The following is a 15,482-nucleotide window of genomic DNA, read 5'->3' on the forward strand; positions in this document are numbered from 1 at the left end:
TTGGACGCAGACTCTGATTCCCTGGCTACCTTGGTCTCACCTTCCAGGGGATGTGAAGCTCGGGTCCCAGCTGCGTTCTGAGGGTGTGTGCCTTGTGGTCAAAGCCTTCGCCACTGGAAGAAGTACTCGTGCGCCCGATCCACAGACCACTCTCGGTGCACCTCCCCGTGTCCTCGTCCACACCAACGCTGTGAAAAGTTATGTGTTGGAATGACGTTTTAAAGTGCCCTGTGCAATTAAGTTCTAGAGCAAGGGAGCTGGTTTTCCTTCAGTGTACATATGAAACTCCCAATAAATTTAAGGCCTCTGGGTACGTTTGGGGGAGGGGGAGGATGAAAAAGAGGAAAGTTTTGGAAAGGAACACTTCAAAAAGGTGAATCTGAGGTGTTTTTCCTCCTTATAAGATTTTAAAATGGTTTTATAGTTGGAAAAAGTCTACAAATCAAAAAATACATACTGGAAAAAAAATGCATACCAATTCCGTAATCCCTGGTACCCAGTTTGCACCTCACCTTCCTAAGGAAAGTACTCCTTTTAAGTGATGATCGCGAAGTATCACATACCCGCTTCCCTTGCCATGTGTTAGTGACGTGAAAACATGCTGCCCTTTACTTTCGGTCAGCTGCCCCTCAAATGCAGGATTTTGCACTAAGTTTCCATTATGTGGCTCTCTATAGTCGTTTTAAAGCGTTCCCCTGGGTGCCCTAGTTTGCCTGTGACGCTTTTAAGAAAAACATATATTCCTGAGCCCAATTCAAAACCAAGACACATACACGGTACATGTTGTTCAGATAATGGTTTGGGAAAGTCGCACATCCTTACTCAATTTGCAAAGCAGCATTAGCTACACAGCCTCTGGATGTATTAACAATGCAACGAGTAGCATTCATTAACGGCAAAATGAAGTTCAGGGAAAATAAATTCAGAGATCAGCATCACCCACGGAGGGTCCTAGCAATGCTTCTCAAGATCAAGCCCTCCACACCTTCATCAGGCAGAGAACGTTACCCTTCCACCTCTGCACCCTTGACTGGGAATGTTCCTGGGTAAGGAAAATGGCCAGAGCAGGATAAGATTAACCAACAAAGAAAAATCCCAGTGCCTGGCCCGTAGTAAGCTTGGTAGCTAATGAAACCATTTCACGCTGTACAAACATCAGGTAGCCTGTGGCCTGAGGCCAGTGAGTCACTGAAGCTATGTTTAAGGGGGCAGCTGTCACCTCTACCACACGTGCCTTTCTAAGCCATGCTTTTCTCCTCTCATCTATTTTTAAACCTTTCACCCTTGTCTACCTTTTAGTCATTTAAAACACTGGACTGCTGGGCTCCCCTAACATTCGCTCACCACCATACTGGATATGGAAGGAAGCCTCACGGTGAGAGCAAGAAACGGAGGCAAAATTAATTCCCCAGAGAGCAGTAGTCCTTCCGATGCAGTCAGGAGAAGTTCGGTAACAGACAAAGTCAGTTATGCAGTTGGGTCATAAAGGTACTGGCACTGACTGAACGCTGTGTTCTAACAGAGCGTGTGTGACGGCACAGGGCATATGCCCTCCCAGCAGCCCTGTCCAGTGGACTCCCGCGGCCGCCAGCACGCCACAGGCTCTGTCACAGACACAGGTGCCAACAGCATGCCAGACATTTCACACTCACTGTTCACTGGTGTATGTAATTTGAAATTATGTAACTGGCATCAAGGGCTTGGGAATAAACGCACCTGACTCCTGGAAAGCTGGAGAGGGGACCACAGGACAGCGCCCAGGTCTGAGGGTGAGCACGGGAAAAACACCGGCCCGTTTTGGGCAGCATCAGCCAATGGGCTGCTTTCTAAGGGAGCCGTGCCAGGCAGCGGCGGCAGCGGCTGAGGCCAAGTGAAGCCTGGACCATCGGTACCCACGATGTCAACCAGAGACAAGGTAGGGCCTGGAGCAAGTGCTGACAGGGGCAGAAGGACCACAGGGCCAAAATGCCTGCTTCCTCGTTCTCAAACGAACCAGGGCTGGGCTCCAAAGAATAAATGCCAGAAGCAGACTTTGGAACTGGTGAAGAAATCACCATGATCATGGATAGCGATTCAGAGCACCTGCTTTGTCCTGGGCCCTTGGTTTACGGGATTCGAGCGCGTAACCTGGATGAAGCCAAGCCCCTCACGGTCCATTCGTGACTGGGACGTGCAGTCCGAGACACACGAGACTGGCCGCCCAGGAGCAATTGGAAGTAACTGTTATCCTGGTTTCCCTCTCTTGAAGCTAGAGAGCACAGTCACGCTCTGTTAAGAGCACTGTTAAGCTCTCTAAAATCTCCTACCTTTGTTCCACGCAGTATCTCTCTCTGAAGTTGCTCCCGAATAAGCCCCCTACTCCAAGCTCTCCAAACCCTCTTCAACACCGGGTGGATCCTCTGCCCTCTCTCTGCCTTTCCCCTTTCCTTCCCATCTGTTGTTGCTTCTCTCCACAAGGAATCCTCTGCCCTTTCTGCTGTAAAGTCTCCCTGCCTGTGCTTCTCCAGTTTCCCCCTCACACACGGCCTCAGGGAACAATCAGACAGAACTGTAAGAGGGGAGGGGGGGATACAAAGATCACAAGACAGAGAGACCGCAAGAGCCTGTGAACACAGGTGGTCAAGCACTTTTAAAGGTGTGTACTGTCTCATCCATCTTCACGATGACCCTCAGAGGTAGGTGATCCCTTTAAACACATGAGAAGGCAGAGCTGAAAGGTTCCGTAACTTACCCAGTAAGTGGAGAAGTCAGGATGCAAATCGAAGCAGCTGCAACCTCAAAGCCCACGGCCGTGACTACTGTTTGACACTGCCTTTTCTGTAGAGGAGCTGGACAGCACAAGGAGCCGTCTAGTTCCTCACTCAGGTGGCTGGGGTTCACAGCTAGAGCTTCATTTCACTTCTCCCTGCATTTAGAAAACCAACAACAAAAACTGCTGCAGGAGAGGCCCAAGACTAGAGCAGAGTGAGGCAGGCTATCCCCGCGAGGCAAGCTTAGGTGAGTTCTCCGTACCAAGTCTCTGCCCCTATTGTCCTCCAGTTTTCTGAATAGCATATGCAGGGCAGTTGGACACTGGACCATTTCTACATCCCATTTGCTTGTAGAAATCATGCTTTTAAGGTGGCATCAGGCCCCCTAATCCAGGGCCCAGAAACATCTACAGGTAACTGACATTATGATGACATGACTATAATTTTAAAAATTAATATAGTAATAAATATTGTCTATTAAAGTGATTTAGACTGGTGGGAGAATGTTAATGCTACATTTTATAAGATAGTGGGATCAACGAGGGAACTCATGAACTCATATTAATCATCTACTGTACTTGGGAAAAGGAGGGAGAAAACCCTCAAGTGATTATATCATTTGCTGAGAAACTGATTGGAACGTTTGGTTTTGATAAAATAACTAATTTGAAGATTGGAAAGTAGAGTGAAGGGGAAACAGGCCCCTCTGAGAACAGAGTATTTAGGCTCCCTCGACGTCAAGCCTGGGGTGCTCTCAGTTAATGACTTAGTAATGATGCGGCAGCGTCAACGCCCCACGTTTACAGCAAGCGCTCCACACATGAAGATGACGGAAGGTTACGGTGATGAGGTGGGAGACCACATCTGTGAGAGCAGGAAAAAAAGTGGTGGATGAACTTCTGTGCTAAATACACATTCAGAAGAGGCAGTGTAAATTTCATATCGTCACATCTGCTTTAAAAGGTTTCATATAATAGTAAAGTGAGGCATAAACAAATAAATAGGTTGGTAAAAATACCAAACTGTAGATCAAGAGTTGAAAGCTGCAAGCTAGGAAAGGGGCTCAAGTGTGAGCTGCTATAAAAAGACTTTTAGGCTACGTGCTACAGTAGCCAAGGAGAGCTGGCTACCACTATGTTCTTCCTTCCACTTTTCCACTATTTCCTCTTTCTGCAGGGAGAAAGAGACAGAGAATGAGAATATAAACTGTGTTCGTGTGTGTGTGTGTGTATAAAACTGTGTAACAATGTTATACTGACCTATATTCCCATGGCCACATCCTGGACTTTGTCAATTCTCAAGACAACCTCATCTGTAAATCTTCAACTCCAAATCATCCATTCTCAGACTGTAACGTCCTATTTTTCCACTTCTTCCTGTGCTTCACTCCCACTAACACTGTTTTCCTACCTCACTGAGGTCTCCCTTCCTAATTCTCCCAGATTATCAGTAGACTTCTGTTTTACTTCCCTTCCAGCCCAGCCCAGACTGCATGGCTGTTCAGATGAATTACAGTCCTATAATATATGTCCTCTGTCCTACATCCTACGCCTAGGTTATTGAATGATGCTGGAGAAAAGCTCGCAGTAACGCTCTTAAAAGATAAACGGAGGCATTTACAAGAGTCTGTTTGAGCAAACGTTGATTCAAATCAGGTGGCACCAGATTGAACATGGTTAGGAGGTTCCACCGACAGGAGCCGGGGGGGTTATAGAGAAGATGTCACCAAAAGCAGGGTCGGGCTGCTCGCCACTCAGAAGCCAACGAAGAGGCAACGTTGGTGGAAAGGAAAGTCTGCTTTATTTTGGATGCTGGTAACCGGATCGGGGGTGGGGGGAGGGTGGACCCCTGTCCAAGGACCTACTCCCTCCCACACCCCCCTGACAATCAGGGGACAAGAGCTTTTATAGACGGAGAGAGGGGGCTCTGTGCAGAAACAGCACGGTCAGCTCTGACGGTCATCTTGACGTTGGTCGTGCAGTGGTCTGACCAGAGTCATCTTGATCGTTTAAGTACAGTTAGTCTTTAGTTCCAGGGTTGCTTTGTTCCCATTTCTTGGAGGCCAGCTCTTGGAATTGTGGCAGCTTCTGTCATGGCTACAGTCAGGTCATCATGTGGTTAACTTCTCCCACCTGGTGGGGCTTCAGTACCTACAGGACAGCTCACAGGACATGGCTCAGAACAGTATCTATAGCCCTTGAAGAGGAACTAAAGGTCCTTGACTTTGCTTAATGACTAAACTATTTTTATTTAGTCTTGTTGGACTCTTTTCCTTTGTTTCTGCATTTTCTCCCTTCTCTGATTAAACTTATTCTTTGGCTAAAGTGTTTCCACAGACAAAAGGCAGGCTGAGAACATGGGGGGCAAGCACCATAGGGTCCTGCTCCGTTTCAAAGAGGTGGAAGCAAAGCAAGGAAGTGACTCGATTGGCCACAGCTTAAGTAGTTGCCTTATTTGGGAAAGCCTAGCTGGTGATTTGTGATTGGTTGTTTTTAAGTTGTATTTTCTCAGATTCAAGTGCATTGACTCTAGCTGAGGTTTCGCTTTGCTTATGAAGGCTACCAGGGCATTAGAACCACCTCACCTAATGGCCTCCTTGTTTAATTATGTTAACAATGCAAAACTCACACGGCGTGAGCTCCCCTAAAAGGCCGTTTCCTTGACTCAGAAGAGAGTAATTCTTTTTCTTTATTTTTGGCTGCACTGGGTCTTCATTGCTGCGCGTGGGCTTTCTCTAGTTGCGGCGAGCGGGGGCTACTCTTCGTTGCGGTGCGTGGGCTTCTCATTGCAGTGGCTTCTCTTGTTGCAGAGCATGGGCTCTAGGCACGCCGGCTTCAGTAGTTGTTGCACACGGGCTCAGTAGTTGTGGTCCATGGGCTTAGTTGCTCCTGGACCAGGGTTTGAACCCATGTCTCCTGCATTGGCAGGCGGATTCTTAACCACTGCACCACCAGGGAAGTCCAAGAATGGAGATTTTAAATGGGCATTGAAAAGAACAAGGAAGTGACCTAATTAGAGACATATTTAGATTGCTGGGCAGTGAGAGGATCCAGTTGGGGCTAGATTTACGGTGGGTTCATTTGCCTTGTTGCACACATATTGTCTCCAGCAGGGCTCAGTTAGAGGTGAGGCCACGGGGAAGACAGAGTAGGTTATGGTTTTAATGGATGGATGTCATAAGGAGGCTTAAGAAACCGCTGTAAGGCCAGCAGGTCCGGGGAAGGGCCCAGGGAGCCAGACGGAACCCCCGCCAAGGAGGCTGATGCAACCGACCGGTCTTCCCGCTCCCCGAGGGGCGGAACCGACGGCTCTGAGGCTGATGCAACCGACACCTGACATTGCCACAACACCCGAAAGATTACCCAAAAAGGGGGCTGCTTCACACAGCAAGCGCCTCCCCTGCGTCCACCCCGATAAATTTTGTTCGCGCTCGCACCCGGGCGCGACTTCTCTGGCCCCTTTCTCTCGGGCCAGTGAACCTCGCCTGGGAGCATTCCCAAATAAAGCTCATTTAAGCGCTCCTCCGTTTTTGGTGCCGTTCCTTACATTTGGTGCCGAAACCCGGGAGGGGTACCCAGCCCCACAAATTACCGCGGGGCCACCCCTCCCCACCCCCAGGGGACGACCGGGGACCTCTGCTCACCCACTCGATCTGGCAGAAGCAGGGTAAGTCCCTCCTTCGTTCCCCTTGACCCCCGGGGGCCCTTCCCACCGGACTCCCTGTCCTTAACCGCGGCCGCGTCAGGGACTCCTCCATCCTCCCTCCAAGCCTCGGGCGATTGTGGAGACGTCCCAACCGCCTGACTGCTCTCCGATCCGCCGTGACCAGAGACGTCTCTCTCTTTCTCTGTTCACCCGGGGACAGACCGGAGGTCATGCGGACTTCAGAATCCAAACCAGATCCTAAGGTACCCCTGGGGTGTCTCCTGGCCAACTTTACAAAACTCGGTTTTTCTCAAGATCTCCGCCGCGGGCGGCTCATATTCTATTCCACCGAGGCCTGGCCACAGTACCCTCTAGACAGCCAATCTAAATGGCCTCCTGAAGGGACTTTCGATTTCAACATCCTCCGCGATTTAGATAATTACTGCCGCAGGACGGGCAAATGGTCCGAGGTCCCCTACGTCCAGGCCTTCTGGTATTTACGCTCCCGCCCTTCCCTCTGCGTCGATTGTTCCACTTCCCAGATCCTTCTTGCCAAACAGACATCTCCTATATCCAAGCCCCTAATTTCCTTTGACGATAACCCCTCTCCACTAGCCGACCCACCTGAATCTCTCGCCTCTCCCCGCTCCAGAGCTCCTCTCCAACCCCCACCCTACCCTGGACCGGCCCCTCTCCCTCCCGAGCCCACCCCAACGCCCCCCACCACTCCCCCACTCCCCCCGTCAACCTCCCCCTTGGCCCCCCCTTCCCCCGCTTCCTCCCCCTCCGCCTCTCTCTCTTTGCCCCTCTCCTCGCCAGTCAGCTCACACGCCCGCTCACACCACCATGACTCCCAGGACCCAGACCTTCTCTGTCCCTTAAGAGAGGTGGCCGGAGCGGAAGGATTAACTAGGGGTCATGTTCCCTTTTCCCTCCAAGATCTCTCTCAAATAGAAAGCGATTAGGCTCCTTTTCTGCCGACTCCTCCCGCTACATCAAAGAATTTCGCTACCTCTCTCAAGCTTACGATCTAACCTGGCACGATATCTTTGTGATCCTATCTTCTACTCTGACCCCCGACGAGAGGGAAAGAATTCAAACTGCTGCCTGAAACCACGCAGATCAGGTCCACCTCACTGATAACTCTATGCCCGTCGGAGCCACTGCCGTTGCTGGCACCGATCTGGGCTGGAGTTATCAGGACGGCCAAGACGGTCGCCGCAAACGCGATCTAATGATCCAATGCCTCTTGGCTGGTATGCAGGCTGCCTCCCACAAGATTGTCAACTTCGAAAAGCTAAAAGAGATAATAACCCAAGAGCCCAATGAAAACCCGGCCGTTTTCCTCAACTGCCTTACAGAGGCCCTAACTCTCTACACCCGCTTGGACCCTGACACCCCCGCAGGCGCAACGGTCTTGTCCACCCACTTTATCACCCAGTCAGCCCCTGATATCGGAAAAAAACTTAAGCGGGCAGAGGACGGCCCCCAGACTCCCATCCGAGACCTGGTAAAAAAGGCCTTTAACGTCTACAATGCCCGTGAAGATTTGCACAGTCCAGCCGACAGGCCCGGATGCACCAAAAGGTGGCCCTCCAGACCCAAGCCCTCGTAGCCGCCCCTGCGGCCGGCCATCTCCCATGGACAACATCCACGGGACCCGCCAAAGGCAGCCCCACCAGGGGCCTGCTTCAAGTGCGGAAAAGAGGGGCACTGGGCTCGCCAATGTCCCAATCCCCGGCCTCCTTCCAAGCCCTGCCCTGGCTGCGGGCTAACAGGCCATTGGAAGAGTGACTGCCCTACGGCCGGCCCTCCCTCAGCGCCTCCACGCAGAGGGCGGACCGACCCGACGGCTCCACCACTCAAACTCCTGGGATTGGCTGACGACTGACAACACCCAGACTCGAAGACCCCCATCACCCTCGCCAAGCCCAGGGTAACGCTACAGGTAGTGGGTGAGTCCATCTCATTCCTGGTGGACACGGGGGCTACCTATTTGGTCTTGCCTACACATTCCGGGCCAGTTTTTCCTTCCCAGATCTCGGTTATGGGCATCGACGGTAAGCCGTCCTTCCCGCTCCAGACCGGCCCCCTCTCATGTTACATTGAGAGGCTCCCTTTCACTCACTCTTTCTTAGTCATACCATCCTGCCCGCTTCCTCTGCTAGGTCGTGATGTTCTCTTCCAATTAGGGGCCTCTCTCCAACTTGCCAGGCTTGATCCTAAGGCCTCCTCCTCTCAACTCCTGCTCCCCCTCCTCAGTCTGCAGCGGAACCCTCTCCCTCCTCTCTTCCTCCTCCCATCTCCCCCAACCGGATAGACCCCCAGGTCTGGGATAATCAAAACCCATAATAGCGACACACCACCCCACGTCCTAATCCGTCTAAAAGACCCCTCTAAGTTTCCATCCAGGCCCCAATTCCCCATCTCTGAGACTCATCTAAGGGGCTTGCAACCTATTATCACCAGACTCTTAGACCAGGGGCTCCTCGTCCCCACGGACTCTCCCTGCAACACCCCCATCCTGCCTGTCCGCAAGGCCTCAGGAGATTACCGCCTGGTCCAAGACCTCCGCTGATCAATGAGGCGATAATCCCCCTCCACCCAGTTGTGCTTCCCGCCAGCTCACTGGACGGTTCTTCCCCAGGGCTTCCGCGACAGCCCCCACCTCTTTGGCCAGGCTCTGGCGCGGGACCTCGCTTCCTGCCCTCTCACCCCCAGTATAGTCCTCCAATACGTGGATGACCTCCTCCTCTGTAGCCCATCTCTCAGCCTCTCAAAACAGCACACTGCTGACCTCCTCAATTATCTCGGCTCTCGCGGCTATCGGGTCTCTCCAGCCCAGGCCCAACTGTCTATACCCTCAGTCACCTACCTGGGAATCCACCTTACCCCCACAACAAAGAGCCTGCCAGCCGAGTGCACCCAGGCCATCCGCGACCTCCAGCCTCCAGAGGCAGCTGGCCAGTTCCTCTCCTTTCTCGGCCTAACAGGATTTTCCCGACGCTGGATCCCTAACTTCGCTCTTCTTGCTAAGCTCCTATATTTAGCTGCTAAAGAAACCCCCCAAGGAGCCCTTACCTCTCCCTCCACTGTTTGACGGGCCTTTCTCACCCTCAGAGACACCCTGATATCCTCCCCTCCCCTGTCTCTGCCTAACCCAGACCGTCCTTTCCACCTCTTTGTAGATGAACGGATCTGAATAGCTACTGGACTCCTTGCCCAACCCGTAGGGCCTTCCTATCGCCCCGTGGCTTACCTCTCCAAACAACCTGACCCAACCATTCGGGGACAGCAACCACGCCTCCGAGCTGACCAAACACTCAAACTGACCCTGGCCCGCCTGCTGACGGTATTCTCCTCCCACCGACTGGCCGACCTCCTCGGCCATAAGGCTCTCTCTCTCGGGCGCCTCCCGCATCCAGGAATTCCACCTGCTGTTCATTGAAAACCCTGCTATCTCCCTCGACCTCTCCCCCGCACCTAAACCCGGCCTCCCTCTTGCCTATCTCTGACACCGGGACCTCCCCTTCTCACTCCTGCCCCCAAGTCGTAGAGGCCCTCAGCCCGCCGAGGGAGGGACTCTTTGATACTCCACTGTTAAACCCGGACCGCACCCTCTTCATAGATGGCAGCTCAATACTCGGCCCCGACGGACACCGCCGGGCGGCCTACGCGGTAGTAACCATCTCAACCATTATCGAGGCCAACCGCCTCCCAGAAGGGACAACCTCTCAAAGGGCTGAAATGATCGCACTCATGCGGGCCCTTGACCTCTCTAAGGGCCAAAGGGTCAATGTCTATACAGATTCTAAATACGCCTTCCTGATCGCACACAGCCGTTCGGCTCTTTGGAGGGAGCGCGGATTTTTGACCACCAAGGGCTCCCCGGTGGTCAACGCCTCCCTTATCGCAAAACTCCTGGATGCCCTCCAGCTGCCTGAGGAGGTGGCAATCACCCACTGCAGGGGCCACCAGCCTCCCTCTAACCCAACAGCACACGGTAACTCAAAGGCCGGCTCCGTGGCCCGTGAGCTCGCCAGAGGCCCCTCCAGCTCCGATCTTGTTCCTCACCACCTCAATCCGACCCGCATACCACCCCCACGAAGAGACAGCCCTACTATCCAAAGGGGGCCACCAGGCCGAAAAAGGATGGATTTTTATGGACAACGAGGTTGCCCTCCCTTCAGCCCAAGTGGCCAGCCTCCTAGCAGACATCCACAAGTCCCTACACATTGGCCCGAAGGCGATGTTCCATTTCCTAGATCCCCTCTTCTACATGCCTGGACTCAGAGATGCCATCTCAAAAACTCACGTGGCTTGCCAGACTTGCGCGTCCGTCTCTCCACAAGGAGGCCTACGGCCCCGAATCCCTGCTCACCAGATGCGCGGACACCAACCTGGCGAGGACTGGCAGACTGACTTCACCCACATGCCCCCCTGTAAACGCTTCCGGTATTTGCTCACTCTCGTTGACACCGTTTCAGGTTGGATCGAGGCCTTCCCAACGGCCCGAGAAACGGCAGACACGGTCGCCACCATCCTTCTCCAACATATCATCCCCCGATTTGGCCTGCCGATCTCCATCCAGTCGGACAACGGACCCGCCTTCGTCTCTCAGGTGGTTCAACAGGTTCCTCCGCAGTCGCATACAAGAAGTCTCTCGGGTGGCGGTGAATCAGATGCTCCTCCACCCACATGCCTTACTACCCACAGAACCCCCCGCTGCCGCCCTCCCCTAACCTCCGGACCGCTGGCCGCCCGACTCCCTTCCGGCGCCCCTGTACAGCAGGAAGTAGCCAGAGACCAAATGTTGCCCATTACACCAAAGAAGTCGGGATGTAAGGCCAGCAGGTCCGGGGAAGGGCCCAGGGAGCCAGACGGAACCCCCGCCAAGGAGGCTGATGCAACCGACCGGTCTTCCCGCTCCCCGAGGGGCGGAACCAATGGCTCTGAGGCTGATGCAACTGACACCCAACATAGCCACAACACCCGAAAGATTACCACAAAAGGGGGCTGCTTCACACAGCAAGCGCCTCCCCTGCGTCCACCCCGATAAATTTTGTTTGCGCCCGCACCCGGGCGCGACTTCTCTGGCCCCTTTCTCTCGGGCCAGTGAACCTCACCTGGGAGCGTTCCCGAATAAAGCTTGTTTAAGCTCTCTTCCGTTTTTGGTGCCGTTCCTTACAACTGGTAAGAGAATGAATGAAAAGATGGACTGTACAATCTAAACTGGTTATGGAGGAAGTGAAGACGGGAGACGGTTTAAGGAAAAGTACACAGGCCAGTGGACTAGAGGTCGTGATGAGAACAAACAAGTTCGTTCAATGGCCAAATCAGAAGAGCAGTAATTGTTATCAGAGTCTGGAGGCTGGACTGTTGAGAGTGATGAAAAATAAGAACCAGGGTGTGACCCTGGAAGTAGGGGCTAAAGTGTGGTGAAAATCATTGACATGAGGAGGTCAGGAAACAGAGAGGCCAGACACCCTTCAACACCCCAGTGTGATCAAGGTCTCCTCTTGTACAACCTCCTAAACGTTTCACGTTTTGCTTTCTTATTTAAGTCATCAGTCTACCTGGAAGGGATGTTTATGTGTGAGATTACCATTTTCATTTTCTTCTCTTTGGATAACCAGCTGTCCTTGGGCCATCTGTTGAATAGTTTAGTCCCTAAATATCCCTTGAACTCATTCCTTCCATGCTGTTCCCGGTTCTGCTTTACTCAGTTCTTATCACCTCTGGCCTGATGTGTTGCAGTTCCCACCAGTCCCCTCTCTCCACAGTCCTTATTCTATTAAGTTGCCATCAAATTTATCTTTCTAAAATACAAATATGACCATGTCACTCTCCTGATTAAAGTGCTTCAACAACTTCCTTTTCTTACCTGCAGAATAAAAGCCAAACTCCTAAGCCTGCCATATTTAAGATGTTTCACAATATTTTTCTTTAAAATATTTCTTTCCTTATCAAGACATCCTCATTCTATGACATTATCCACATTTGTACTCAAAGGCTACTGTATGAAAAATGTTCAATTCAAATTACATTTTAAATCTTTCATCAGAACTGTTAGAATTATAATTGATAGATTAAAAAAGTTCTAATTTATTTGATATTTATTTGGCATCTACCATGTATCAGGCACTGTATGATTTTATAAGATTCTTCCAGAGTTTACAATCTAAAGTAGGACAAAAAGCATTAATACAAGTCTGTGAAAAAGGGAAGAATACAAGTATAGCAACAGACATTTGAGTAAACAACTATGAGAGTTCTGATGAGGGAGAAACGGCATTTTGCTTGACAGAAATCAGTGGAGGCTTTGCAGAAAAGTTAGCTGGGTCATGAAAGGTGGATAACAGAGTCAGAGAAGGAGGTGGGAGGGCATTCTAGGTAGAGTAATGGCACCAATCAAGGCAAAAGAAGTGGGGAAGCGTGACCTTGGACTACAGGATGGAACAGGAGAAAGATGAATGGCTAGAAAGGTAAACTGAGGCCAGAGCACAGAAATCCTTCAAGGACAGGTTAAGAGACTGGGCTCGAGTTAGCTGGCATTGGGAGTCAATGAAAGTCTCTACTGAGGGACTGATATAATGAGGTTGTGACACGATGGGGTAGCCTGGAACGCAGAGATTAAGCCTCGAGGATGCACGACAAGCTAGGCATGACACGCTGCTGGCCTGTCTCCGGAGGTGGAAGAGCCACAGAGGATGCAAGAGGAGTTTCAAAGCAGAAATTTCGAGCAGTGAGATGACCGAAGCAAGGAGGGAGAAACAGGTCTAGCTCAGCTCCATTGAACAAAAAGGCAGAATTTCATGAGAAATTCCTGCATCTGATTAAGGACCATTTATATTTGCATTTGCCACAGTGGAATTTCTCGGCCCTTCTTTTTGGTGACTTAAAAAGCATTTCATATTTAACATCATTCTCATAGTCTAACTTTACCTGTTTAGATTAACGGTTTTATTCTCATTTCCCTCCTCCCCCTGCTCCTCCGTGTGTGCAGCTTCTACTGCGTATGGTGGGGTCACCTGACCAGGAGCTCCAGGAAGCCGCAGCTGGCTGTATATCCAACATTCGCAGATTGGCTCTTGCTACAGAAAAGGCGAGATACCATTGAACGGACATTATAGCTACCAAATGTTACACGACACAGGCCATGTCACTCCCAGGGCCGGGAGGCCTCAACTGGGAAACATTTCACAGCAAATCCTTTACAAACAAATGTCTGAAAACACAGGAATTTAGAAATGCAAAGGATGCTGTTCATCCAAAAACTGTATGGGTGTTTTTGTTCTATTTTAGGGATACACCGTGTAATGACATGCAAAAGCCAATATATCTGTGATAATTTTCCAGGAATTTGAGAATATATGTATACAGCTTGTGTGTGTGTGTATCTATATCTATATATAGATATACTGGCGATGCTTTTGTTTGTGGTGATTTTAATAAAGATATGACCTTCCCGTTGTGCATTTTTTAGAGTCATTCATGAATGTCTTTAGAATTCCCTTTCTGTTAAACCAATCTAACTGTCTTGACACTATGGTTTTGTTTGTTTGATCGCCTGCAACCCACGGGAGAGCTCTGAGGAGATGTGCTGATTTCACAAACTGTTATGGAATAGAATTCAGAGTTAAGCAGCTGGGCTGAGAGAGAGAGCATCCCGAGGTCATTCCAAGTTTCTCCGAAAACTATCAAACATCTGAGAAGACAACGTATAACTGGCACTGTACCAGATAATGCAAATCACAAAGACAAGCAATGAGTGAGGTTTTCACTTTTGGATTTCCAAAGTATAAACAATTAGATGTTTTATTTCCCTCACAGGATTCACCAACACTTCTACTGAAAGAACTAGTTTATGCTGATTTAAGGGTAATATTACTTCCCAGGAAATCGCTTCGAATTTCTGAACTTGTTTTCAGCACGAACAATACTTTTTAAAAAGTGGCCAGAAAGGATTAATGGCACTTTATCAGGTTATAGAAACATTAGAAGCCACTTAAAAGCATCACATATGTAACCTTGGTGTGCTGCAATGTTTGGGAACTAACCGTCCCCAGCGTCTAAAACTAGCTAGGAAAACAGCTTGGTACGTGTCCACTCAGGAGACCGACCATCTCACTTAATGCTTTAAAGAGCAGGCAAGGTTTTATTGAAAAACATTAAGTACTGGGTACGTTCTTCATAATTTGGAGAAGATCATAAACTTAATTGAATTAAGTGTAAATAATTTGTATGAAATGAAAAGCCTGTACAGGATGAAAGTTATACCAGTGATAGATTCTCCAATAAAAAGGTGAGGCATTTCTGAGAACTTTAAGGTTCTGTAAAACACCAATTCATCTTCACTGCTTTTCAAAGGAGGTTATAAAAGAGGATAATAGAAACAAGGAAATAGTATCAATGCTAACAAAGAATAGAATTTAAATAATAGTGTAAATCCTTTAGCTTTCAACAGTAGTTATTTGTCATGTTAAAGTCACTGGTTGGCTGTGTTCTACTAACATTAAAAACACATCTAGAAATCATGGATTATGACAGCTATAGAAAATTAATAAGTATATTATTGTTACACTATTATTAAAAGAAGCTTTCACCGTCATTTTAAGATTTTTAAATATTCTTGGAATTAGTGGGTCCCGAGAGTGGAGGGAAGCAGCAGCACAAAGAACCAGAGGAACGGTTGAGAAGGATGTTCCTTTACCATATGCGAGCTTGGGGCTCTTGTTTGCATGATCACTAAATGCATAAAATAAGAGCAAAGTACCATTCTAAAGGAAACTAAGCTTGTGGAAACAGATACAGTAAGCTAACATGAAAATCATCTTGTGTATTTCTAAGAATTCTTTCTTTTAATTCTTGAGTACCAGGAATGCAGTAGCTTTAAAGTAAACAAAAGAGAACCTGAATTTCAAGGTCAATTTTTGGCTGTGTGTGTGTGTGTGTGTGTGTGTGTGTGTGTGTGTGTGAAATGGCGTAACAGAAAATTCTGACCTGACTAGAAAAATGTCAAAGGCAGTGAGTGAAAGCACCCAGAGATGTCAGAGAGCAAACATGCTGAGGATCACACTATTTCTT

General features: G+C 49.7%; 1 protein-coding gene across 2 annotated transcripts in view; it reads left to right on the forward strand.

Annotated features, from left to right (window-relative positions):
- ODAD2 (outer dynein arm docking complex subunit 2) overlaps positions 1–13,864 on the forward strand; it is a 269,467-nt gene extending 255,603 nt beyond the window's left edge. For both annotated transcript variants that reach the window (XM_027122033.1, XM_027122034.1), the window contains one exon: positions 13,402–13,864. In XM_027122033.1, coding sequence (XP_026977834.1) covers positions 13,402–13,515 — 114 coding nt within the window. In that variant the 3' untranslated portion in view covers positions 13,516–13,864. The remainder of the gene's footprint in view (positions 1–13,401) is intronic.
- The last annotated feature ends 1,618 nt before the right edge of the window (positions 13,865–15,482 follow it).

The sequence above is a fragment of the Aethalodelphis obliquidens genome, unplaced genomic scaffold (genome assembly GCF_003676395.1).
Source record: "Aethalodelphis obliquidens isolate GAN/ISIS:26980383/991018 unplaced genomic scaffold, ASM367639v1 scaffold23, whole genome shotgun sequence".
Classification (NCBI taxonomy): domain Eukaryota; kingdom Metazoa; phylum Chordata; class Mammalia; order Artiodactyla; family Delphinidae; genus Aethalodelphis; species Aethalodelphis obliquidens.